Source organism: Camellia sinensis, chromosome 6, assembly GCF_055761805.1.
Source record: "Camellia sinensis isolate YWXY chromosome 6, ASM5576180v1, whole genome shotgun sequence".
Classification (NCBI taxonomy): Eukaryota; Viridiplantae; Streptophyta; class Magnoliopsida; order Ericales; family Theaceae; genus Camellia; species Camellia sinensis.
This window is the reverse complement of record NC_138966.1, coordinates 69,474,490-69,495,304: the sequence shown is the minus strand read 5'-3', so window position 1 is coordinate 69,495,304 and position 20,815 is coordinate 69,474,490. Positions and strand designations below refer to the sequence as shown.

Sequence of the window (20,815 nt, the reverse complement as noted above, 5' to 3'; positions counted from 1 at the left end):
GTCCTTCCCAAGGTGTTTGAGGTATTCCCTGGGCCTTCTCGTGACTGTTACACGATTTTGGCCCCTAATGGACTATTTTCAAGCTTAAGTGTGAAAAAGGTGTCTTTTTGGTCTTAGTTTTCAAACCGGGAGTCCCGTGCTAGTTCTGTAAGTTTCCACAACTTACATTGGTCCCTCTTGAGGTATTTGAGGTGTTCCCCACACCTACTCGAGACTGTTACACGATTTTGGCTCCCGATGGCCTATTCTCAAGCTTAAGTGTGAAAAAAATGCATCTTTTGACTTAGTTTTGAAACCGGGAGTCCCGTGCTAGTTTCGTAAGTTTCCACAACATACATTGGTCCCTTCCGAGGTGTTTGATGTGTTTCCTGTGCCTTCTCATGACTGTTACATGATGTGGGCCCCTGATAGCCAATTTTCAAGCTTAAATGCGAGAAAAGTGGCTTTTTGGACTTAGTTTTCAAACCGGAAGTTCCGGGGTAATTCCGTAAGTTTCCAAAACTTATATTGGTCCCTCCCGAGGTGTTTAAGGTGTTCCCCGGGACTTCTCCTGACTGTTAATCGATTTCGTTCCCTGATGGCCTATTTTCAAGGTTAAGTGTGAAAAAAAGTGTCTTTTTCGACTCAGTTTTCAAACCGGGAGTCCTGCGCCTGTTCTGTAAGTTTTCAAAACTTACATTAGTCCCTCTCGAGGCGTCTGAGGTGTTCCCCGGGCCTTCTCGTGACTGTTACAAAAATTTGGCCCCCGATGGCCTATTTTCAAACTTTAAGTGAAAAACATGCATTTTTTGACTTAGTTTTCAAACTGGGAGTCCCATGCTTGTTCTGTAACTTTCCACAACTTACATTGGTCCCTCTAGAGGTGTTTGAGGTATTCCCCGAAAAGGCGCGCGCCTGTTATACGATTTTGGCCGCCGACGGCCTATTTTCAAGCTTAAGTGTGAAAAAAGTGGCTTTTTCGACTTAGTTTTCAAACCGGAAGTGTCGTGCTAGTTCCGTAAATTTCCACAACTTACATTGGTCCGTCCTAAGGTGTTTCATGTGTTCCCCGGGCCATCTCGTGACTGTTACACGATTTTGGCCCCCGATGCCTATTTTCAAGCTTAAGTGTGAAAAAAGTGCCTTTTTCGACTTAGTTTTCAAACCGGTAGTCCTGTGCTAGTTCTGTAAGTTTCCACAACTTACATTGGTCCCCCTGGAGGTGTTCAAGGTATTCTCTGGGCTTTCCCGTGATTGTTACACAACTTTGGCGCCCAATGGCCTATTTTCATAATTAAGTGGGAAACAGTGCATTTTTTGACTTAATTTTCAAACCACGAGTCCCGTGCAAGTTCCGTAAGCTTTCACAACTTGCATTAGTCCATCCCGAGGTGTTTGCAGTGTTCCCCGGGCCTTCTCGTGATAGTTACCCGATTTTGGCCCCCGATGGCCTATTTACAAGCTTAAATGTGAAAAAAAGTGCATTTTTTGATATAGTTTTCAAACCAGGAGTCCCGTACTAGTTCCGTAAGTTTTCTCAACTTACATCGGTCCCTCCCGAGGTGTTTGAGGCGTTCCACGGGCCTACTCGTGACTGTTGCACGATTTTGGTCCCCGATGGCCTATTTTGTAGCTTAAGTGTGAGAAAAATGTCTTTTTCAAATTAGTTTTCAAACCGGAAGTCCCGTGCTAGTTCCGTAAGTTTCCACAACTTACATTGGTCCCTCCCAAGTTGTTTGATGTGTTCCATGGGCCTTCTCGTGACTATTACACGATTTTGGCCCCCTGATGGCCAATTTTCAAGCTTAAGTGTGAGAAACGTGCCTTTTTCGGCTTAGTTTTCAAACCGGCAGTCCCGTGCTAGTTCTGTAAGTTTCAATAACATACATTGATCCCTCCCAAGGTGTTCCCCGGGTGTTCTACAGAATGCTACACGATTTTGGCCCCCGATGGCTTATTTCTAACCTTAAGTGTGAAAAAAATGCATTTTTTGACTTAGTTTTCAAGCCGGGAGTCCTGTGCCAGTTTCGTAAGTTTGCACAACTTACATTGGTCCCTACCGAGGTGTTTGACGTGTTCCCCACGCCTTCTCGTGACCGTTACGCGATTTTGGCCCCCTGATGGCCTATTTTCGAACTTAAGTTTGAAAAAAGTGTCTTTTTCCACTTAGTTTTCAAACCGGGACTCCCGTGCTAGTTCTGTAAATTTCTACCACTTATATTCGTCCCTCTTGAGGTGTTTGAGGGGTTTCGCTAGGGTTCTCGTGACTGTTACACAATTTTGGCCCCTGATGGCCTATTTTCAAGATTAAGTGTGAAAAAAGTGCAATTTTTGACTTAGTTTTGAAACGAGGAGTCCCGCGCAAGTTCCGTAAATTTTCACAACTTGCATTGGTCCCCCCCCGAGGTGTTTGAGGTGTTGCTTGGGCCTTCTCGTGACTGTTACACGAATTTGGCCACTGATGGTCTATATTCAAGCCTAAGTGTGAAAAAAAGTGCATTTTTTTTACTTAGATTTCAAACCGGAAGTCCCGTGCTAGTTCCGTAAGTTTCCACAACTTCTATTGGTCCTTCCCGAGGTGTTTGATGCGTTTCCTGGGCCTTCCCGTGACTGTTACACGATTTTGGCTCCCGATGTCCTATTTTTAAGCTTAAGTGTGAAAAAAGTGACTTTTCCGACATAGTTTTCAAACCGGGAGCCCCATGCTAGTTCGGTGAGTTCCCACAACTTACATTGGTCGCTCTCGAGGTGTGAGGTGTTCCCCGGGCCTTCTCGTGACTGTTACACAATTTTGGCCCTCGATGGCCAATTTTCAGGATTAAGTGTGAAAAAAAGTGCATTTTTTGGCTTCGTTTTCAAGTCGGGAGTCCCGTTGAAGTTCCGTAAGTTTCCACAACTTACAATGGTCTCTCCTGAGGTGTTTGAGGTATTCCTCGGACATTCTCGTGATTGCTACATTGTTTTCAAACCGGAAGTCCCGTGCTAATTCTGTAAGTTTTCACAACTTACATTGGTCCCTCCCAAGGTGTTCAAGGCGTTCATTGGGCCTTCTCGTGACTGTTACACGATTTTGGCACCCGATGGCCTATTTTCAAGCTTTAAGTATGAAAAAAGTGTCTTTCTCGACTTAGTTTTCAAACCGGAATTCTCGTGCTAGTTCCATAAGTTTCCACAACTTACATTGGTGCCTCCCGAGTTGTTTGATGTGTTCCTTGGGCCTTGTCGTGACTGTTACACGATTTTGGCCCGCGATGGCCTATTTTCACAATTAAGTTTGAGAAAATTTCCTTTTTGGACTTATTTTTCAAATCGGGAGTCCCGTGCTAGTTCCTTTGAGGTGTTCCCCGGCCCTTCTCATGACTGTTACACGATTTTAGCCTCCGATGGCCTATTTTCAACCTTAAGTGTGAACAAAATTACATTTTTTGACTTAGTTTTCAAACCGGAATCTCGTGCCAGTTCCATAAGTTTCCACAATTTACATTGGTCCTTCCCAAGGTGTTTGAGGTATTCCCTGGGCCTTCTCGTGACTGTTACACGATTTTGGCCCCTAATGGACTATTTTCAAGCTTAAGTGTGAAAAAGGTGTCTTTTTTGTCTTAGTTTTCAAACCGGGAGTCCCGTGCTAGTTCTGTAAGTTTCCACAACTTACATTGGTCCCTCTTGAGGTATTTGAGGTGTTCCCCACACCTACTCGAGACTGTTACACGATTTTGGCTCCCGATGACCTATTCTCAAGCTTAAGTGTGAAAAAAATACATCTTTTGACTTAGTTTTGAAACCGGGAGTCCCGTGCTAGTTTCGTAAGTTTCCACAACATACATTGGTCCCTTCCGAGGTGTTTGATGTGTTTCCTGTGCCTTCTCATGACTGTTACATGATGTTGGCCCCTGATTTTGGTCCACAATTTACATTGGTCCACAATTTACATTGGTCCACAATTTACATTGGTCCACAATTTACATTGGTCCTTCCCAAGGTGTTCAAGGTATTCCCTAGGCCTTCTCATGACTGTTACACGATTTTGGCCCCTAATGGACTATTTTCAAGCTTAAGTGAGAAAAAGGTGTCTTTTTTGTCTTAGTTTTCAAACCGGGAGTCCCGTGCTAGTTCCGTAAGTTTCCACAACTTCTATTGGTCCTTCGCAAGGTGTTTGAGGTATTCCCTGGAAAATCTCCATAAGACGACTGCATGGCATATGCTAAACCGCACAAAATGTTGGATGACAATAAAAAGCAAATGTAAAAATGAGGATATAGACACAGACACAGACACAGACAGGGGGGGCACAACAATAAGAAATGACTACATTTCTCTAAAGCTATAAGTAGCACGATGCATAGACAATATGAGGTGCTACATTTCTCTAGAGCTACAAGTAGGCATGAAGCATAGACAATATGAGGTGAAGGAGCACAGTATGGTTTAAGAGTAGCAACGAAGCCAAAAAATATTGTCAAGAAGGAATAACAGAAACTAAGTTATAGGTGCCTCAAAGACAGAAGAAAAACACAAAAAAAAAAATGAGAATTGAGACCATGAGAAAGGACATAGTTATTCTAACATTGAAAAAAATATATATGTACATATATATATATATATATGTGTGTGTGTGTGTGTGTACTCTAAGAACAACCACACGCAAGAGGAACCATGTTGCCAACCTCAACCCAAGTAACCATGATTAGTCTGAGTTCAGTACATTGGAGTATAAGAAACATCTGAACTATCAATAATACCAAAATGCTAGAAACACTTAAAAAAAAAATACCAACAGAGCGCTTGTACATAGGTCCCACCACTTGGTATGGGATTCACCAAATATTTTGTCTAGTTGGTACGCTTGTTAGTTGTCCTAACATTTTTGTCAATAATTAAGTGATAGAGATTATATGCTATAAACCATGGAACTATTCCTTGAAAATAAACCAAATATTACAAATAGCATGTGGAATACTTAATATAAGAACAGCGCTTCAGACCTCCAAATGACACGCTGCTTCCATATTGTCAATTGGAACAATTTAAAATTTTCCAAGTCAAACCACACTAGAACCAAGATAACTCCATTTGTGGCATTTGGTTAAAGTGGATCTACTTCAAATTAAACAAAAAGTTAGCTTTTTTCATAAAAACATCCAATCATGCCTCTTAGCTTATTGGTTGTTTTGGGCCCCCTGATACTTGCATTGAATTTATCAACAACAAAAAAACAATTTATCAACAAAAAAAAATTAAAAAAAATACTTGCATTGTAGTATATTAACTTTAAAACTTGGCCCCTGGCAAAAGTTATAATTCTATATGTGACCCAATTGTAGCACTTTTTAAACAACCTTTGCCTAACACATTCCCAACTGATTTTGTCAGTGTACCTAAATAAGCACCTTCAAATAGGTCTAGCAACCCCAAACGGACCCTCAAAGACAGTTCTAGATAAAAAAATTCAAGTTTTGATACTTGTTGCCTGCTTATCTAATACCTGTGAACTCACATAACCCAACCATCTAAATAAGGGGAACCAACAGGTCAGTTATTCCCCTGAATCTATCTATATACCAAATCCACATCGTTAATTTTCTTAAAGCATCAGATAGTTCCAGAATATAGCAAAAAGCAGACAATCATACATTGATAAAGAAAAAAACCATTTTGTAATGTAGTTCTGGTGTTTAAATTTGTAGCACATTTCTGATAACTTCAATTGTAAGGCATCTGTATTACATAAGGCTGCAGTCCTGAATTTTACTTCTGCCAAACTAGTTTCAATTGGTGCAGTAAAGCTTATCTAAAGGACCATCTAAAGTTGTGAAGCAAAGATTTTGTCACATGACATATATGAAACTACATCAATCATCCTCAATACAAATTATCGTGACAAACATATATACATATTCCACTAATTGGGACTGAAGTGGGTGTACTTTAAAGGGGACGATTGGTTTAGTGGTTTTAAATGCAGGCCTAATAACCTTCAAGTAGTGAGTGTGAATACAAGGCAGCTACTTTGTACATAATGATTAAAGGTCAGCTCTATACCTAGAACCCCATTAATAGGAACTAAACTATGTGTATTTCTATATATAAATATATATATATATATATATATATACCTTTATTGATCACTTCATTATAAGATCAAAATCAAAACTCAAGAGAATTGCTTACCTCTTCTAACACCAATTTGATCCAAGAATGGCCCAGATTGCCTAACTAAATATGCCAAAAGTTCTGGTACATCGAGCGGTGGAACTTCCTACATCAGATATATAAGAAAAGCAGAAGAAAAGAAAACATTCAGCATAGTGTATTATATAGATTGTAGGAAACTAGAATCATCAATATATCCAATCTATGACAAATGTCAATCAATCCTAAGGAACAAACATACTACACCACCACATATGAAATTTTGACTATGCCTATTGGTCTATAATTAAACCTAGGCCTGAGGTTTAGGCATCTACGTACGTGAGATGTTAGAATGTGATAAATATTGCAACATGAAACACATATCAAGGACACAATGGCGTGTCAATATCCATAACAAAATGGTGTTGAACACAACCACCTTTTATAAAAGAAGAAGACGAAGAAGAAAAATGGCATTTATGTCCAATACAAACACCATATTGCAAAAAAATTTGTTTTCCCTGAAGAATGAAACACAATGCTAGCCTTTCAGTCTGCACAACTACAGCAGCATGAACTCCAACAGGACATGACCCTCCCAACTGATGAGTACAACCACATATCATCCAACTAACAACTCAAACATAGGATGTAGGAAAAGGATTACAATAAACGTTGGAATCATAAGATTCATATTATTGACGGCTGAGAAAACAACTTCCAGTCAACAGTGCTTATATGACTATTACGTCATTGTTGAAACAACTCTCCATTTTTTAGAAAATAAATAAATATATATTAAATAAAATTCAATATTTTATCTCCTTTTCTTCCCCTAGTGCCTTCAGAAAGAAAATATAGATTATAGACTCAAAAAAAAAAAGTTCTAAAAAAATTAACACATTAACGAATGATACATGAAGAGTAGTTCAATACTAACCTTTGCATCAGTTGGGTCCTTGCAGATTGCTTTCTGCAAAATAAATAATTGGGTAACAGATTAATAACGAACATATGAATCCAGCTTGCAATTCTAACGTAAAATGAAAAATAAGTAGATATGCATCAATTACTAACAAAGATAATGATCAGGAAATTCTATCATCTAGAAACAAGTTTATACATTATTACCAAGCATTCACTTCCTATATTGGAATGAATCAAAACACATGTTATAGTTAGCAGCAACATTCGCACTAATCTTATGTTTATGGCCTTCCTTTTAATGAAAAAATGTTTATGCCTTAGGACATAACTAGTTCCTTGCATACCTTCAATGGACATGGTATGCCACTTGATGCATAAATATTGATCCCAAATAATAGCCAGCCTCGAAAGAACATAACAAGAGTACAAGACTGACAATGTATGAAACTTAATAGTCAAAACTACTGCATTTACTGCCATGCCAAAAAATCTCAATTCAAATTATAATGGATCTACAATGTTGACTTTCAGAAAACAACTAGTTGCGTCTCTCAAAAACGGAAGGAGTGATAAGAGTAGTAAAAACATTTTTACGCAGTTTGAACAGGGTGACAAGAGAAGTAAAAACATTTTTACGTAGTTTAATTTAAACAGGAAGATCCAACCTTGTGAGATCATTCCCTGTTGAATAAACCATGTTGGGAACTTTTAGAGATGCATACTTAGGTGATATACGTCCCAATGTCCCGTATTACCTTGCATGGACCAAGGATGGAAGAATAAACAGCAATCTACAACTTTAAGAAGATCATTTTTTATTGAAAATCGTAAAAGGCAATGAGTCTCATGAAGAGCCAACAAAAAATATACATAGTTTTGTAAATAAGAAAAATCCAAAAGAGCTTCAACAGGGTGCAAACCGGAGTACATGCAGAGAAGCAAAAATGACACACAAAAAATATCTTTAGAATTGACCAAAAAAGTCCAATGATTGCAGCAAACCCCTATAGGCCACACAAATAAACTGCTTAAAAGAAGGGAAAAAAATGCTTCCATGGTCACAAACACCTCACTCCTTGAAATGAAGTCCTATACCTCTCCTTCCATAGACAACAAAAGAGGCATTAAGGACACACTTCTTAAACTACATCCTCACTTGCTCACTCTAGACCAGCAACTGGAGTCCAACAACTCTTAACACAAACTTTGGCATAAAACACGCCATCTAACAGAGGCAAAATGTAGCACGGACACGGACACGAGACATGACACGGACACGACACGGACACTCCATTCTTACATTGTGCTAATCTAACATGTATCGCCCTTAATACCAGCCATGCTTCGCCGTGGAAAAAATCATCGCAGCCACTCTATGGGAACATTTACTCTGGTGAAAGTTTCCTGCAGTTGAAATGCAAAATGTCATGCTTTTTGGTAACTATACAGTGCCATTCCTAGGGATCAAAATCTACGTATATCCCATGATCTACGTATATCCCAAATTTTAGTTGACTTGTATAAATCTTTCTTAGCCAGGCTTGAAATATAACCCTAATAAGCCCTCATCTATAAATAGGGTTTTATTTCACATCTTTTGGTCAAACGACTATTGCAGTAACATTTCAAATCAAAAATTAATTTGACAATGCTAAAGATCTAGTGATTCAGATAAAGTGCTAATGCTTCACACTTAAAATGTTGTTTGGCACTTGAATAAGGTCTAGAGGAGATTTAGCCCTTCAAATGGAAAAGAATTTGCTTAGGATTGATAACATAACATGACAGAGATTATGAATTGTTCATTTTATTCAATTAAACCAGTACAAATTTGCTTTATGCCAATCAATTCTGCAATCAATATAATAATCAATTAGACACACAAAAGGATTCCCTTTTTCTTTTCTTTTTCGCTTCTTCCTGTCGAAAATCTAAATGGACAAAAACCACAGGACCCCGTAGCCAACCAATTCACCATTAGTAAGGGAAAAAAAAAAAAAGAAAGAACCCAACCCTAACCCAGTTCATATGTGCCTTAGGTGTTGAATCCTAAAACTTGTTAGCGTGTTTCTTATACCACAAGAAATCGGTGATGTTTGTTCCTTAATGGTTGGTAGAGTATCAAGCATCTATGATACTCTGTGAATTCACCACAAATTAAACGCGATCCACCATTGACTAGGAAATCACCAAAACAAACTTGAAATGTATTAAAGTGATGTAAAACGCATATTAATCTATTGATAGTGCAAGCGAATATGGATGCTTCTCTTATTTGACAAATTTATTTTGGTTACAACTAGTTTAATTCTCCTCCCGTACGAAATTGCTGGTCCATTTTAACTATTCCAAACATCCCAAAAAAATCATCTATGTTTTTTTATTTATTCTTTCTTTCAATTTGTAGGGAAAAAAATACATTATTTATTGACCCTACTAAAAGGCATGAATGCTGAAAATTGACAAACAGTTGGGGATGGAACGAGTATTTATAAATGAGATGACTCGAAGACCAATCCCATCCAAAATCCAAGTTAAAACCACCTTAGACTTTGCAAAATCGTTGGCCACTGCTCGAGCCATGAAAATCCCTAGAGATTGGGTGTCTGCTTCCACTTGAGATCTCAGTTTTTTAATAGATGGAAACAAAGTTGATTGAAAACTCACAATTTTCATACAATGGAAGATTTTTTCTTTCAAGCTTGTCCCTTAGCTACCCTTCAAGTCAAAAGTTTTCCTATAAAAAATTGGATATGTTGTGGCTACGATTTTTCTTTATACTTTTGTTTGGATTTGACTTGCTCTCATATGTATTTTTTCTTCTATGATTTTGCTAAGCAGTCAAGTCACACAAGGAGGGTTCTTTCCATTCTAGTTGCTCCCAATATGTATTATTATTTCTTCTATGATTTTGCTAAGTAGACACAAAGGAGGAATAAAATGATTTATATTTGCTCCCAATAGGTATTATTTCTTCAATTGTGATTTTGAAGGTTGGAGCTAGTCCTCCTATGCATTTATACATCAACTTCTCAGCACACCAAAATCCCATCCAATCAATTTCCATTTGATTCAAATTCTTGTTAGCCCTCCAACACATAGGAGAATATAATGATTGATGTTGGCCCTCCTGTACTACTAAATCAATGACAGCCTAAGTTTTCTAATCCAAGATTAAATAGTCTGAGAATTCAACATGACCAGCCTTAAGACAACCAACTTTATTTTGTTCATGTTGTATCTCAAGGGGGAATAATGAAGGAGAATTTTCCTCTTCCGGGTAGATAAAATCCAGAACGAGACACAAGGAGAAATCCTGGGCAAAAATTACATAAGAGGGAAAAAGGCCAAACTATACATCAACCCATAAGCTAAATTCTTCCGGCAAATCAATCAAGAAACAAAAGAAAGAGATTCCTAATAGTATTTATCAAAAGAGAGAGAGAGAGAGATTCCTAACAGTAATCTACATTACACGGACTCGGGTGCGGATATCGGGTACGGGTGTGCATCTAAGGGTCGGACACTTTAAATTAAAAATTAAAAATACGTGGATACGGATCCAAATTAGGATACGAATACGGAGATACGTTAAATAGTTATTTTTAAATATATTTATTATATGAAGATGAGTTTAAAAAGTTTAAGGAATAACAAATTTTATTAAAAAAATAACAAATAAATAATGAATAAAAATTATAAACATTATTTTAGACATAAAATAAATTATATTATATATGATAAAATAAATTATTTTAATTTTAGACATAAAAGTTAAGTTATTTATGATATATTATATTATATAATATTTTTTTGAATAAATAATATTATATAATATGAATAATATTATATAAATATAATTTATATTATATATAATTCAAATTATATTAAAAAGAAAAGTCAGAGACCTATAGAAATAAAAATTGTGTTAGCTTCGCAGAGACGACAGAAGGGGAAGACCTAGAAAATTGGTTGGTAGAGCAATGACTTCGTAGAGACGACGGAAGGGGAAGACGACGAAGAGAGTCCGAGATCGAGATCAAAGGGGAAGACGACGAAGCACAGTACATCGACTTCGCAGATCAAGCTTCGCAGATCGATCAACTTCACAGATCGATCGATGATCTGCAACCGATTGAAGTCGAAGGCCAGGTTCTCTCCTTGCTCTCTTCTCTTTCGATTCTTCTGCCGTATCCGTTTCTAAGAAGCCGAATCCCGGCCGTATCCCGCACCCGTACCCGTGTTGTCTCGACACAGGTACCTTCGAAATTCCAAAGAGTCCGTGTAACATAGGTAGAGGGAAAGAAACTTGAGGCAACAGAAGATGGGCAACCCACAAACACTCATCCACAGGAGCCGAAATACATAGAGGCTAGGACAACCCTCACAAGGGTCGACTAGGCCAGAGGAGCCTTCGGCTGAAGTCGAAACAGCTCTGTGGGACCTTGGCTGGTTCCCACAGAGACTCAAAGGCAACAAAAGATGGGCAACCCCCAAACACTCATCTACAGGAGCCAAAATACATAAAGAGAGGCTAGGACAACCCTCACGAGGGTCAACTAGGCCAGAGGGGCATTCGGCTGAAGTCGAAACAGCTATATGGGACCTTGGTTGGTTCCGACAGAGACTCAGGGACCAGCGATACAGGATGGGTGGTGATAGGTGATGGCTGGTTGGTGGTAGCGGCTGTATGAGTGACGGCTTTTAGGGTTTTGGCTACCATATAATTTAAGAGAATACAAAGCTTGAGTGATGATTATGAAATCATCACCTTTTATATTAATCAATCAACTATTACAAAAGGAAGCCCTAAGGCAATGATTAAGGAATCACCTTTTATATTGATTGATTGACTGACTGATTAAGGAATCACAATCAATCAATCACAATCACAATCACAATCTAATCTAAATAAGGAAATATTCTAACAGCTTCTGCTACTATAACACCCATCTCAAATCATAACAATTGTTCACTTTGAGCTAGGCCCTCAAGGGTTTAAAGCATGTTGTTATTTGGAAGGAATATGAACTCATTTATATAGCCCAGGAACTTCTCCTACCTAGACGATGTGGGATGGAATGTGATGTACAATAATGGAAGTGAATTCACTTATATAGCATACTTAACCTAAAATAATAACCATATTAAAATTCTTTGACAAGGAGGAGTAATGCCCTTGGACTACTGCACGCACTTGAGTCAATAAAGGTGAACACTTTTGCAAGTGCCCCAACAATTGTTGGGCAAGAATGGACATAAGAGCATAGTCAACAAGTATTCATTATTGTCTAAACATCTATTCAACATCAAAATTGCCAAGTGAAAGAAATGTCCTCAATATCATTACCTTCCATTTGGGCAAGTGTACTAATAAAGTTTTACCAGTAAATACACTAGCTATGTACTAAACGGAGAGGAGGGAAAGATGAATTGAGCACTCACAATACCCATAATTACTGTAAAATCCAATGACAAATTAGCAGACGTTAATCAAGTTTTTGAATATTCTACTGAAATCAAACCTTCAAGTAGCAAGGCAAGACATTGTTGATTGCCTAAATTTCAGTTTTCCCATCCTTTCTGGATAGTTCCTAGCATCCTAAATTTCTAGATGAAATAAATGAACATTCACCATAAACATGCTTTCATATTATGCCAGCCAAACTACATGTTACGAGTATACTTGAAACAATGGCATTTGGATCCTGTATGCACAGCGACATGCAAATTGTCTTATTATTGACTATATTGACACTTACGATATTTAACTCGCAAAGACAACAATTCTATCAGAAACTTTATTAGTCACATTACTCTCTAGATAGTTTTTGATCCAACTGAAGATGAAGCATTTTCCATGTGTCTTTTCAATAAAGTAGGTATATAAGAACAACATGCAATCATTTATTTATCTGAGCTGCAAACTCCCGTCTCTGTTATTTGTTCATAGCACGTAATGGACCTCTCTAATAATAACTAAAACAAACATGCAATGTATAACAAGTATTGCAGGCATGCACAGAGTGATCTTGTATGCTCTGTGTAAACTGAAGTCTAAATGCTTCATTAGCATGTTTTTGAACAGATACTTCATTAGCCTGTTTACTAATGCCAAAATTAAGGACATTTTGCATCATCGATACTAAATGTACGTCCTGGACAAAACAAATATATAAAGGGAAGGAAGTGTCAATCATAACATATGTATCAGTAATATAGTAAGTTAGAGCTTCTCGGAGCAGCAATGAACTCACCTAACATTGTTTGGGGTAAGCTCATTGAGTGTTGATTCAATAATGGTTGGGCTGAATTTAGGGGGGCAAGGATGACCCCACTAGCCAATCATTAGGAGGATACAACTGCAAAATAATTTCAAACGAACAGTTGAAGTCAGCAAAGCAAGTGACTACTGAAGAAACAACAATCACTCAGACTGAGTTTGAACAGGATGAAGATGGGGAAAGAGAACAAAAATTCAACTATTTAATTTCACGCATTTGTTTAGCAGCAGAAGGGTGGAAAATACAACAAAGTTAAATATCTTATACAACCCACACCAGAATGGCAACTTTGCTTCTAGATTCTTACAAAAAAATACAGTCACTTTTTTCTCTCATTAAAGTAGCCAACTATTGTAACTTTCTCACAAAAAATTAAACCAAATGCAAATGAGAAAATAAATTTTCCTTTCACCTTTTCTTTCACTTCACTATCTATCACTTTTGTTTTCCATCATATTTTTTACTTAATCAAATGGACCCTCAAGATTCTCATTGAAAAGTTGAAGTGCAAAGCAAGAAGCCAAAGAAAGAGAAGCAGAGAAAAACTAAACTTCTTAACTACATCTTGTAAAAAAATAAATAAAAAGTGAAAAAAAAAAAAAAGAAGAAGAAGAAGAGAGAATCAAAAACTACACTCAAGTCAATCAAAGAAACGTCTCCAGGAAATATCGAATTAGTAGTGGCTTATCTCCAAAAACCGGCTTTGTATGAATTTTACTTGTCAAAACAAGTCTAAGCTGAGATTGAGCCTAGCTCCTATGCGACTGAACCAAGCTCAAGCTCCTTGTACTTTGCCGGCTTCATCTCATTTACAGTCTAGATGAAGTGGGAACCTTCACCTTCATCTAGCACAAGTTAGCATAATAAACTGACTCAGCTTGCATAATATTCAATGATCCAAACTCATCAAGGCAAGTGGTGGGTTGTTCTTAAATTATCCTCCAACAATGCTTCACTGCAAAAAGTAGCATCAATCTTTTCCTACTTAAATGGTACAAATAAAATTCCACATAAAGACTTAAATATATAAATAAAACCATCAAAGCAATCATGGCTTACTAAGCCAAACCAAGCCTTAGCAAGCTCATCAAATAAATTGAATTCTACACCATTTATAAGTGAGCTTGACTTGTGAACTGAAGCTTGTACCCTATACAGCTTTCTGTAAAGAATGCACCTTGGATAGTAAAAAACAATAAACATCAGGAAAAGAAGAAATTATACCATTCAAAACCAATCAACCACCTCTGAATACAAATGACAAAACTCTTTTTTTTTTTTTTTGATCAGCAAAAACAGAATTTATTGAATAGATCAAAAAAGAGGCAAGGATGAGGCATCCTCTACAAGTAAGAAAACACAGAAAGAAAAGGCATCTCCACAAAACAAAAAATAAAATCCAGAAACAACTCCTAATCCAATAACCACTTGCATATTCATGCCACCGTCATCCACCTAAGAATAATCATGGGGAGAATTTGGCTAACCATGGGCCATGCAACTTTTCAACCCCCAGTTAGCAGATAAGTGGGATCTCAAGGATGAAAAGTTCAAAGGATAAATTATTTATCAAAAAAAAGTTCAAAGGACAAATCAAAAGATGCGCAGCTTATTCATTATTTCATCCTCTTGGAAAGAAGATTAAAAAAAGAAGACTATCAAGACATAGCACAAGGATGGTAACTGAGACTGGTACAACATCCAAAAAAATGAACATTCTGTCGACAAAAGAATTTGAAGAGGGTTGCACATGCTACTTTTATAAGTATGGTGGGAACCGTATGTTAAAAATGAAATTGCAATTGTCATTTCCTTTTTCCATTGTTATAAAATCCTGTTTTCTCATAAAGTTTGTACAAGAGACTATCAGGTTTGAAAGAATTTTGGTCATCATTGAAAAGAATATACAAAATAAAAATAAAGAAGATAATCCAAATTCTTAATTAAAAATCGACACAAAAATAAGTAAAACATCTCCACAAAGGTAAATAGCCTAAAATTGCAATGCTTTCTAATGCAATATCATGCACAAGGATCAAAATTTTGTTGCAGCACGACATTTAAAAAGACTCCGAAAAAGGAATATCTAGTAAACATGCCCCAAATGCAATGGAAATAGCAAAAAAAACTTTGAAAGACAGGTGAACACTTGAAGCACAGAAGAAGATTTATTAATGCATATTAAAATAATTTCCAACAGCCCTATTACAGCAAAAGCACACTTAGAACAGTTTCAAAGCTGATATTCTTTTGTACTATAAAATAATCATAGACAAAATATAACGTTGTCATATGAACTCAACATTTTAACACAAGTAAAACAATTCAAAATAAAGGTCATAGCAATTAGAAACTAATATTCCAAAAGATCTTCCAGTTATTCTGATATTGGTTCACCTCTTCTCCTTATCTACTTATTCTCAAAGAAATTCGAGAATTTTTTATGCATGTGCTTTTGGGTTCTAAAAACTCAACAATAAGGCTAAAAGAATAATAACCTTTTGTTCTTTTTAGACTATATTGCTGTCGACAATAAATTCAAAATAATAATAATAATAACCATCCCAAACATTTTACGAGCAGCTTTCAGTTTTTTATGAAAAGTTTATTTTTATGAATATCAGCATTTTGGTTTTGCAACCAAGCTTTATTGTACTAGAAAGAAAAGACATTCAGCTAATTCCATGCAAAGAGAATTTTCATTTCTGTACAGATAAAATAGATTCAAAGAAACTTTGATGTCAAATGCGTTGTCTAATTCCCCTGCTAAAATGAATATAGAGACCATCACTCTGGTCCACTATTGCCATATATGACCAAGCTTTGAAACCATACTGTTTAAAGTCTCATTTTCAAAAGAGATGCCTACAAAATTAGGGCCACCATTATACAGAAGCTCCAACAACTCAAGGAACTAGACTATCTAAACCAGTAAAGATCATGTTATTGCCCATAAACTACGCATGATACGAACATGCCGACACAGGAAATTTCCAAAATATCAAGACATAACACAATAGTAATCCAAAAAAGGGCTCAATATCAAATGTTTCGACTCCAAAATAAAAACTGCACCTCCATTAAAGATTCTCCTGTTGTGCTCCTAGATGCATCACCAAAAACAAATCACTAAAGACTCCGGCCCATTTCTTTCTTCTTCCCTTTTTTTTTTGACAAGTAAATATATTAGCAAGGTGCCAAAAAAAGGAGCACAGTCACCACTTTACACCGGCTATGTTTGATTTCGGTTTGGATTAGGCAGATAAGATACCCCCGAATGTGTAAGCCAGGCAAAGGCATTTTAGTCATTCACATGCAAAAGAGTTATCCCCGGTTTAACTGTCCCACCCCTAGGACAAAATAATCCCTCATATGTACGTAAAGGGGTCACGTGGGATTAGCTATTCTGAGCAACTTTTGCAGTACCAAATGTGGGATTATTTACGAAACAACACAAGGATGAGGGAGGAGTCACAAGTCACTACATCTTAGTTGCCAACTTCATATGCAAATGGAAATACAGCATGAGTAACGTCAGACAGATCAGTAACAAAGGCACATACGCTTCCACAGTCCACCATTAACAGTTGGCCTCTGAAAACTCCCACTAATAAAAGCCAACATAACTTGATCATTCATTTAAGAATGGAAGTCAATGGCTTTCATGGATGAAATAAATAGACTTGGTTATCAAAAAGAGGACAAAACATGTTCTTCTTCTCATGCAATATATATATATATATATATATATCGAGAGCTTTTTTTCTCTTGCTAAAAAAATAAAAGAACAGAATTCGATGTACATCATGTACTAAACAAGCTCTTAAATACTTAACACTGATAATTAAACAGCCAAGACATAGATAAAAGATACTTGCAAACTGCCTTCAGACACAAAGAAAGAAAGAAAGAAAAAAAAATTCAATGAAAAGGAAACCACAGTGCAATCAATTTCAGAGTCGGGAATTTACGAGAATACTAGAATGTTCTACGAGAATTTCACACAAATTCTACAGATACAAGTTGAGAATTCAAACAACTAAATTTGGCACAATTAATATGTATATATGTAAATATATAGCACATATTATGTATGTAAAATTACTAACCCCGTCAATTGTGTCAATTAATATGTATATATGTAAATATATAGCACATATTTATTGATAAGGATGGGGGCCTATTAAACCACTGCCATCAACATCAAATTGCAAAATTAACACCAACTTATATTTACATATGTATCCACCGAAATTTTCCATTATTAGGGTGAGCAAGTTTGATTATCGTGCCATGTCAAGTTTTGATACATTTTTTTTTGAAACATGATTTAATTTTTATTTTTAAATAGATCCGGCTGTATAAATAAATAATGTAACAAAAGGACATAATGTTGAGATTAGGATTTATGGAAACTAGTACTAAGTACATAAGGTTGAGATTAGGGTTTCAAGGAAATGGATTCCCCAAAATCAAATTATGAAAGGTTGGTCCCCCTAATGCAATCCTTGAAGTCTGCAACTTTTCCTCAAGTCACAAAAGAGATAATCATAGTAAACCAAAAGCATTTTAGATTCTCAAAAGCCTATACCCCAAGCCCATTAAACTAAAATAATCAACCCAAACAAACTTTTTAATCCCAACTAAAATAAATCTCAATTCTAAAAAGCCAATTAAAATTTTTTTTGCCAAACCACAACATAATATAGATATAATATTTATTGGTGGGCCAGTTTTCTAATTGAATCTTTGTGTAATGGGTGCAAGCCACGCACCCATTAAACTGAAAGACTAAAATCTTCATTATCTGCTTGGTTTGTATGATATTTGGTAGCTTACCTAACTTAGTGTGATTTGATTGTTTCCATCATGTAAACAAAAATTGGATGTAAAACACAGAAAATTTTCTATTGTTGATAGATTACCCTTTGGGGCTTTGTCATTGAAAAGATGAATATTATCAGAATTTGATATGGAAAAACAAAACCATGGTGTATTAATTTGTTAATCTACTCTCAGAAAGACACAGCAGCGTGGGGATCAAAGGGCTGAACCTGTCAAACTTTGAGCAGTCAATGGCACCAACAACAAGTGTAATTCAAGATTTCCGGTATATATATGAACTATCGTTTTTATTCCGTTTTTATTATGTCCATGTTATCTTAGGTTAACAACAATGTGATTTGGGATTGCAGGATTCAAAATAAAGGTGAAAAAGATACTTGCAAACTGCAATCAATTTCAGACACAAAGAAACAAAGAAAAAAAAAAAATCAATGAATAGGAAACCACAGTGCAATCAATTTCAGAGTAGGGAATTTACGAGATTACCAGAATGTTCTACAAGAATTTCACACAAATTCTACAGATACAAGTTGAGAATTCAAACAACTAAATTTGGCACAATTAATATGTATATATGTAAATATATAGCACATATTATGTATGTAAAATTACTAACCTTGTCAATTGTGGCGAAAATGGACATGTTCCGTGACCTCCCAATCCCCAGACGCCGAATCAGCGCAGACGACATCCGGGTGGATGCCGCCACAGCAGGAAGAAGCGATCTCCTCCCAATCGTTTTTTTAAACTTTTTTTCCCCTAAACGTCTCTCTCTCCCCTCCCCCATTCCCCCCTCTCTGTTTCTCTCTCTAGGGTTTCCCTGCCCTCCCATGGCTTCTCACCTCTCTTCTCTGTGCAGGTTTCTCTTCAAATCTCTCTTTCTTCGAAGCCGTTTTGGGAATCTTCAACGTTTATGGAGTGAGAGACATGGTGAATTCACATAATTTGACGGGGAACGATGCTGGATCTATCGTTGGGGAGAAGAGAACGGAGAGGACGTTGAATTGGGGGTTCCGTTGCCGAAGAAGGCGAGGAATGGAGGCGGATTGGTTGGGAATGTGAAGAAAGTGGAGGAGGAGGAGGGGTTCTCACTGTCCATTCTAGAGAGAGAGAGAAACCCTAACCAAAACTTTTCAGAGAGCGTAATCGCAAATGAGGAGAGAGGAGGATAAAAAGATATAGCCGTTGTTGGGTGCCAAACACACCCCTCAAAATTCTACTAATAAAAATTCTGGTAACCAAATTCTTTTGAAATTGTAATTTTAATAAAAAAAAATCAAAATTCTTTTTCAAATGTATAACTAAGCGCACAACTCAAAATTTAATTTAAAATTCTTTTCAAAACTCGTAATTAAACTTTTTTTAAAATTTTATTTAAAGAAAAAATTTTAAAAATATTTTTTATTTTATGTTTTAAAATAATGATTTTATTTTTTTTAATTTCAAAAAAATTTGGATGGCCATATATATCTAAACCATAACAAATTATTTGGCCAATACTTAAAAAAATAAGGGCGAATTACAAACACCCCCTCGAGGTTTGGTGAAAATATAGATTCCCCCTGAGGTTTGAAAAATTACATCCCGCCCCTTGAAGTTTATATTTCCATAACAAATTGCCTCTTGAGGTTTTTATTTTCATACAGATTCCCCATAATTTGTTATGCAAATTTGACCTTTAGGGGGCAATTTGTAATTTCTCAAACTTTAAGGAGGAATCTGTATTTTTACCAAACCTCGAAGGGGATGTTTGTAATTTGCCCAAAGAATAACAAAAAATTTAAATATCATATAAACAATCTCTAATAGAATGAATAAATTTTTTTCTAGAAAAATAATAGAGAATAAAAGATGAGAAAAGAATAAAGTATATATCTTTTGTACTAAGATGCTATTTTATTTATAAAATAATGCATACATATATATATATATATATTTAGAAGTACTATGGAAAATAAAATTTTCACAGAGACAGAAGGGTCATGACCCCTCATAATCTTCTCCTAGGTTTATCCCAGCACACATGCACTCACCTCATTCTTTTAATAAAAAAAAAAAAAATTATCTTTGTATTTTAAAATTTATTAAAATATATTTAATATTTAATATACAAATTCTATTTTTATAAAATTGATATTGTTCTAAAAATATATGTAAAATTTTAAAATGCAACTAATATTTCACATATTTAATAAAAATTTAAATTAATAATCTAAAATATATAAAAATTTATAGAATTAAAATAATTTGTATGACTTAAGTTAATATAAATAATAAATTACTTTTCTAATTAATATATATATATATTGGTAGGAGAAAACGTTTAGAATAATACAAATGTAAATAAAAATATATTAATTCAAACCACGCAAATAATAACTCAAACCAAAATAATAATATAATAAAAAAATAGGGGCCATGTTTGATCCCACACACAAAGTAAGACTTGCACCCACACAAACTAAACTCACACTTCACATAGACTAGACTTGCATCCCTACACATATTAGACTTGCACCCCACACCTTACATAGATTAAACTCGTGTCCTATATAGATTAGACATGCATCCCTACACAGATTCAACTTGCACCCCTCACAAATTAAACTTGCACTTCTCAGTAACTAAACTTTCACCTCTACACAGAT

At 36.0% G+C, this 20,815-nt stretch overlaps 1 protein-coding gene across 1 annotated transcript in view; it reads right to left on the bottom strand.

The window, feature by feature from the left end:
• LOC145792677 (protein kinase and PP2C-like domain-containing protein) overlaps positions 1-19,346 on the bottom strand; it is a 54,422-nt gene extending 35,076 nt beyond the window's left edge. The window contains exons 1-3 of the mRNA XM_082873921.1: positions 18,784-19,346; positions 7,052-7,084; positions 6,148-6,235 (exon numbers count right to left, since the gene is read on the bottom strand). Of these exons, the coding sequence (XP_082730047.1) occupies positions 6,148-6,235; positions 7,052-7,084; positions 18,784-18,999 (337 nt within the window). The 5' untranslated portion in view covers positions 19,000-19,346. The remainder of the gene's footprint in view (positions 1-6,147; positions 6,236-7,051; positions 7,085-18,783) is intronic.
• Positions 19,347-20,815: the final 1,469 nt, after the last annotated feature.